Source organism: Tamandua tetradactyla, chromosome 5 (genome assembly GCF_023851605.1).
Source record: "Tamandua tetradactyla isolate mTamTet1 chromosome 5, mTamTet1.pri, whole genome shotgun sequence".
NCBI lineage: Eukaryota > Metazoa > Chordata > Mammalia > Pilosa > Myrmecophagidae > Tamandua > Tamandua tetradactyla.
This window is the reverse complement of record NC_135331.1, coordinates 96,620,197-96,626,196: the sequence shown is the minus strand read 5'-3', so window position 1 is coordinate 96,626,196 and position 6,000 is coordinate 96,620,197. Positions and strand designations below refer to the sequence as shown.

At 52.5% G+C, this 6,000-nt stretch overlaps 1 protein-coding gene across 1 annotated transcript in view; it reads left to right on the top strand.

Moving 5' to 3' along the window:
* Positions 1–710: 710 nt before the first annotated feature.
* Positions 711–6,000, top strand: part of KCNK5 (potassium two pore domain channel subfamily K member 5) — a 38,569-nt gene continuing 33,279 nt past the window's right edge. The window contains exon 1 of the mRNA XM_077161694.1: positions 711–1,254. Within this exon, the coding sequence (XP_077017809.1) occupies positions 1,069–1,254 (186 nt within the window). The 5' untranslated portion in view covers positions 711–1,068. The remainder of the gene's footprint in view (positions 1,255–6,000) is intronic.

Below are 6,000 nucleotides of genomic sequence, written 5' to 3'. Positions count from 1 at the left end.
ATTAAAAGGTTATATAGTATATTAGAAGGAATGCACTGCTAAAATTTTTTTTAAGTCAGCAGAATAGGGAGGGGTGCTGCAATTTTAAGTAGTCCTGGGAGACTGAAAGAGGTCAAGTGTTTCCTGAAGAGTTACAAAGTGTGGAGTCTCACCAGGGCAGGTTAGAATGGGGCTACGGGTAGGAGTCAAGCCTCTGGGTTGGATTTATTCCCTGTATCCTCAGATTCCCTACAACTTCTCCAGCTCCTTTCTAACCCCCTTTCCCCAGGTTTATAGGAAAGTGTGTGTGTGTGTGTGCGAGAGACAGAGACAGACATGTCGAGACATAGAAAAGATCTGAGAATCAAGTCTTCTTGGAAAAAAACGTCGGTAAATGAAAATCGAGCTTACAGTAAATAAAAATAACAATGGCAATAAATTTCTGACCTCAGTAATTGAGTACACAATCATTTTATTTAATATACCAACATTAATAACCACCGCAGTCCCAGAGACCGCAAGCCCCGGGGCATGGAGAGGCGCGGAGGGCGGGACGCGCAGACTCCCTAGCCTGCAGCCCGCGGGCGCGCAGGGTGCACCCGGCTCCTGCTCCTGCCTGCGCACACCTCGCGCGGCGGACCCCGGGGCCTGCGCGGGGCGGGGCCTGCAGGGGGCGGGGCCTGAGTGCTCCCTCCCCGGCCCGGGTCTAGGGCGGGAGGGCAGAACCCGCCGGGCGCTAGTTAAGGAGGCGTGTGGAGGCGGACGCGGGGCAGACTGCTGGTGGCGCGCGGAAGGACGGTACACGTGTCTCCGCAGAGTTTGCCCCGCTCTTTCCCGACCCCGCTGTCCGGGCCATCTCCCTCGACCCGCTTCAGTCGTCCAGTCCCGGGCCGCGCGAGTGGGCCCCTGCGCAATTCCCCGCGCTCAGTGGGCCAACTTGGCCGAGCAACTTTGTCCCGCGAGCGACGCGGCTCTGCGCATGCGGAGCTCCAAATTCAAACAGCTGTTTCCAGAGGCTGAGAGGGCGGGCGCCCGGGCTGCCGCGGGGGCTAGGGGAGGCTTTCCGTCGCCGGCGGCCGCCCGGGAGCCATGGTGGACCGGGGTCCTCTGCTCACCTCGGCCATCATCTTCTACCTGTCCATCGGAGCGGCGATCTTCGAGGTGCTCGAGGAGCCGCACTGGAAGGAGGCCAAGAAAAACTACTACACGCAGAAGCTGCAGCTGCTCAAGGACTACCCGTGCCTGGGCCAGGAGGGCCTGGACAGGGTCCTGCAGGTGAGCCGCCGGCTGTACCCCGATATGCACTTGAAGCTGGTTGAAGCTTTCGGACTCCTATGGGGAACCCTGGGGGTGATGGGGAGAGGATGCCCCGCCGCGGGTCGGTTCCGGCGACACGGGGGTCACCCAGGCGCGGAAACACGTTGGCGCTCAGCTTGCCAGGGGAAAACTTGGGGCTGACCCCGGGTGAACTCGGTCGGGTCCTCGGCGGCGGCGCGGTATGGGTGTGCGGGTATCTCTGTCTTGTGGAGGGAGGCTGTGGGGCGGATAAAGGCGTTTATCTCTCCTTGGAGACGCTCCGGATTCCGGGAGCCGAGCCGCGCGCGGCTGCCACCTCCTCGAGCTTCCACCTCCCCGCCCCAGGGCCAGTGCCGCGCCGGCCCGACTTTTCTTCCGGAACTTGAACCTGGCTGAGCTGCGGGCGGGTCCCCCAGTCCCGTCATGGGCTAAGCCCCTTCTCTGCCCCGTCTTCGCAAGACCTTGGGGCGGGGGCGGGAGGGGAGTGCGGCCTGCGGCCTCACGGTTGAGGGGTTGGTGGCCGGAATGCTGAGGACTTGCTCCGGCTTCCGGGAAGGCTTATCTCGCGGAGGCATCCCCCAAGAGCTTGGAGTTAAACTTCGTGCAAGTAGCTGGTTAAATAAACGGACAAAACCCTGGTAGTCCCTTTTCGGGGGGAGAAAGGTTTGCGGAATGGGAGTGGGTGAGGGGTGTTTCTCGGCCTTGGTGACATTGGGAGCCTCTTATCTTCTGTGGGTGCCCACGCCTTGTGGTGGTTTTTGACCTAACTCATATCAACTGTGGGCTGATTGTTCTGGCCGGCCCCGGTGCCTGCCCCCTCCAGCCCCCACTCCCCTTAACTCTCCCAGTTAACGGGGGAGTCTTTGCCTTAACCATCCACCCTTCCTTCTCGCGTGCACTAATGGTTCTCGTAGTAGCAGGAGCAGGACCTGCATGAGAGCTGGTGAGGGCTCCAGAGTGCAGGGTGGAGTGGGAATAGATTATCCAGGTTGTTACATTTCTCTTGGGGTGAAAGATGTCAATAGGGAACTCTGAGGAGGAACTGCATTTAATCTAGAGCAGCCCCCCAATACATTATGCCTAGTGTAGGTGTATCATTTTTTCAGCCTCAGTTTCCCCATATGCAGAGTGGGAACTAACCCATACTTATCCCTCTTTCCTGTCCTGGGCTGTTGTGAAGCTGAAAGCATGAAGATGTCTTGCTAGTTATACTTCCCTTTGGTCCCCAAGCCAATGGAAGTTCGCACAGTTGACCATGTAAGTGCCTACCGGTAGCTGAACCTGTAGAGACTCGTCCTCCAAGGACCCCAGCAGGGTGTTGGATTTGAGTGAGAGAGGGTCCCCTAACCTTTATCAGTTTCCAGGATGGGAACAGACTGGGAGATTTTTCAGAAAGCAACTGGTTGGTGTTTCTCTAATATAGCAGGAGTGCTGGAATGAATTGGGTTCCTTCTGATCCATGTCTGCTGTGTGTGTGCTGGGGGTAGGGGGTCACTGTATAATTTCCCTTGAAGCAATTCCTCTGGAGAAGGAGTTTTTGTTGGTTTGCCCCAGGGCTTTGTTTAGAGGGGTAAGAAGGCAGGCGGGTGTGATAAAACCTTGAGCTGCCCTCGAGGTCTTTCCCTCTTCGCTGCTCCTCCACTGCTGCAGGGGAAGGAAGGAAAGAATTCGAGGCTAAATGTGGGAAAATAAACTTCAAAACAGAGGAGAAGGGAAAGGGGGGGGGGGTTGAGGGGTTAGGCGACCGGGTGCAGCTGGTGGAGGTGGCTTTGGAGACTAGACGGCTTCCTTAAGGCGTCTGAACAAACATAATGCCTCTGATTTTGAGGTTCTGCTAAATCTGTAGACAGTTATCCCCCCAGAAGTGAGCAAGTAAACTTTCAACGAACTTGGATTTGGAAAGCATTATGGATAAGTTTATGGATGAGGACAATCCCGACCTCATTCCTGGCCAGCAGATTCTCAAACCAACCCCGACCTGGCGAGTCCCCTCCCTTTGTAGGAAAAACCCAAGAAATGAAAACTCACCAGTGAAAGCATTTTGCCAGTGTCCATTTTCGTCTGCGGAAATCTGCTTTGCTTTGCCTTCTCATCTGTGACTTGGGTCTGAGGAAATTGGTGTAAGGAAAAATGAAAACTCAAAAATCTTCCCATCCGTTTGGGCATTTTCCACCTGGGGTTCTGTGTTTGGGCTGGTTCTGAATCACACTGTAATCATCAAGCAGTCCCTAACTAGGAATTTCTGGCGTGGAGGTAGAAAGGACCCTTGGAAGCGGGGGTGGGGTGGGGTGGGGGGTGTTCAGATGTCGGGGGTAGTGCAGTCTGGGTTGAAGTTTTACAGTGGAAATTGTGTGTGTACTTTCAAATATGTGAAAAAATGAATTGCGTTTTCTTTAGAAATACTCCTGGAGCTGTCAGGTGCCTCCTCACCTGCTTACTCTGTGGCTAGACTGAGTTTAAGCAAGTGGGGCCTGACTTTCAAATGCTCGTTGCCTGCTAGCCTCATACCACCATCTTGCCTTCTTTCCTGTGCTCAGAACCATCTTGCAAACTGGATCTCAAAGGGTTGCTCCGTCACCCTTTTGGTGACCCCTTCCCCCAGCCTCTTCCCAACTTGGAGAAGCTCCTACAATGGAAGTTAGCATTTACAATTCCTTCTGCATGCTGGGCATTGTGGGTGATGGTACCCACATTTTTTGAGAGAGGGCACAGGCTAATTTTGCCATCTGGTATAGCCATTTAGCCATTAAGTCATTTAACCTCTTCTGCCTCCCTTTCCTCATCTGCAAAAGGAGGATTTAGTGAGACTCAAAGTAGATATGTCAGGCAAGATGTCTATGTGTATAGACATCTTATGAAAGTTACTAGATGTCCTTCTGTGGCTTGTGTCTATTGAGTACGCTTATTGAGCAAAAAAAAAAATTGCTGTGCTATACCAGCAGTATTTCATATACTCCTTGCAGCAACCTTTTATTTCTAGGGAAAGAAACAGAAGCCCAGGGAAGTTAAAAGTGACCCAGCAGGAGGCAAGGCCTGGGATGTGACCAGGCAGCCTGACTGTAGGGTCCACACCCTTGTATGCCCCTGTGCTCCCTCTTGGGCATCTGAAGCTGTGTTCTGTAAGTGAGCTTTGTAAATTGGTTCAGGCTGGACTCTGGTCTGCTGGGAAATCTTATTTTCTCTTTCCCCTAGAACAGGCATCTGCACACAGGCTTCTCCGGTGTTGTTGCTTGGCTAATGGCACCTCCTCCACCCACCGCTGAAGTAATACATCAGTCTTCCTACCCCACTCTGCTTCTCTTTTAGAAGCACAGAAAAAGCAGGGGGTTGGGTTGAAGGGTTCCTCCCCACTTAACCTCCGTTCTCCAGTGTGCAGTGATAATCAGGAAGGATGTGAGAGCTCGCCACGGGCCAGACGCTTGGAATAAGGCCTTATATGCAGTCTCGTTTTAATTGAATCTTGACCACACCCTTGAAATCAGTTTTGCTCCCTTTTTACAGAAGAGGAAAATGCGGCTTGAAAAGAATGTAATTTGCCCAGGATCATTTGGTACGGGGTCAGTTTTCGAATCCAAATGTGCCATATTCCAAAGCCCATGCGGAGTAGTCATCAAGCATTTATTTAGCACCTGCTGTGTGCCAGGTACTGGGCAAGGTACCGGGAATGCAAAGATGAATTGGACAGGGCTGGGCTCAGGCGGAAAGAAAGAACTCATGGGAGCAAGACAGGGGACGAGGGCCACAGCGGAGATGTTCAGGAGGGCCTCCTAAGAAGGAACCTCAGGTCCCACTGGAAGGGTGAGGCTGGGCTCTTAGGAGAAGATGATCTCAAGCCAGAATGGGGTCTTAGAGTTAGGAGGACTTGGCAGGGAAAGGAAGGGGAAAGAGGGTCCTGGTGGTGGGTGTCACATTGCCCTTTTTCTTAGTCTGGAGAGGAGGACTGGGCTTCTTTCTATAGCCTCTGAGATTCCCACATCTCTTGGGGATGGGGGTGGGGTGACCCCCAATCCTCCCCGCATCGGTCCTTCTGCTCGGGCGCTTGGGACCTAACTGGGTTTTCTTAGACTGCACATATCTGACCCTTTCCCAGAAGCTACTTGGCTCCCACTGGCCTCTTTCCCTCCTAAGTTCCAAACTACATTATCACATTCCAAGGTTGTAGGTGCGTACCACACCCCTGTCCTTTCATTTTCTGTACCCTTCGTACTGCTATGTGCATATTCCAGTCTACAGTAGTAAAGCTAATTCCAACTGTTTTGAAGTTCTGACATCAGTTATTAACATCAGTCCTCCTCCCAAATTTGGAAAATAAAACCATGCGATACAATTACATCTGACTAAAACGCTTAGAATGGGGGTGGGGTATGGAGGAGGGGAACAGTAATTGAATTTTCTGGAGAACTGAGGGTTAACATGAAAACCTCTTTTGTTTTAAGCCTTGTTGGAAATTGTAAAAAACACACTGGTGCACTTTACTGCCTTTGTAAGCAAGGGGAAACACACTAGAGCTTTTGATCACAGGGAATTGTGGAAGCCTCCGAGTCATTAGTTCAAGCTTCAGTTCTCCATCTAGGTCTGCAGAAATGGAAAAAGGAGTTGGTTTTTGAGAGGGAATGGAGTAAGGAGGTCCCTTTCTAATGGCTCATTTTCTTATTTATATTCCTCTCAAAATTGAGAGTAGCCACCCATCCACCCCCCCACCCCCCAAAAAAACCCTCAAGTCGA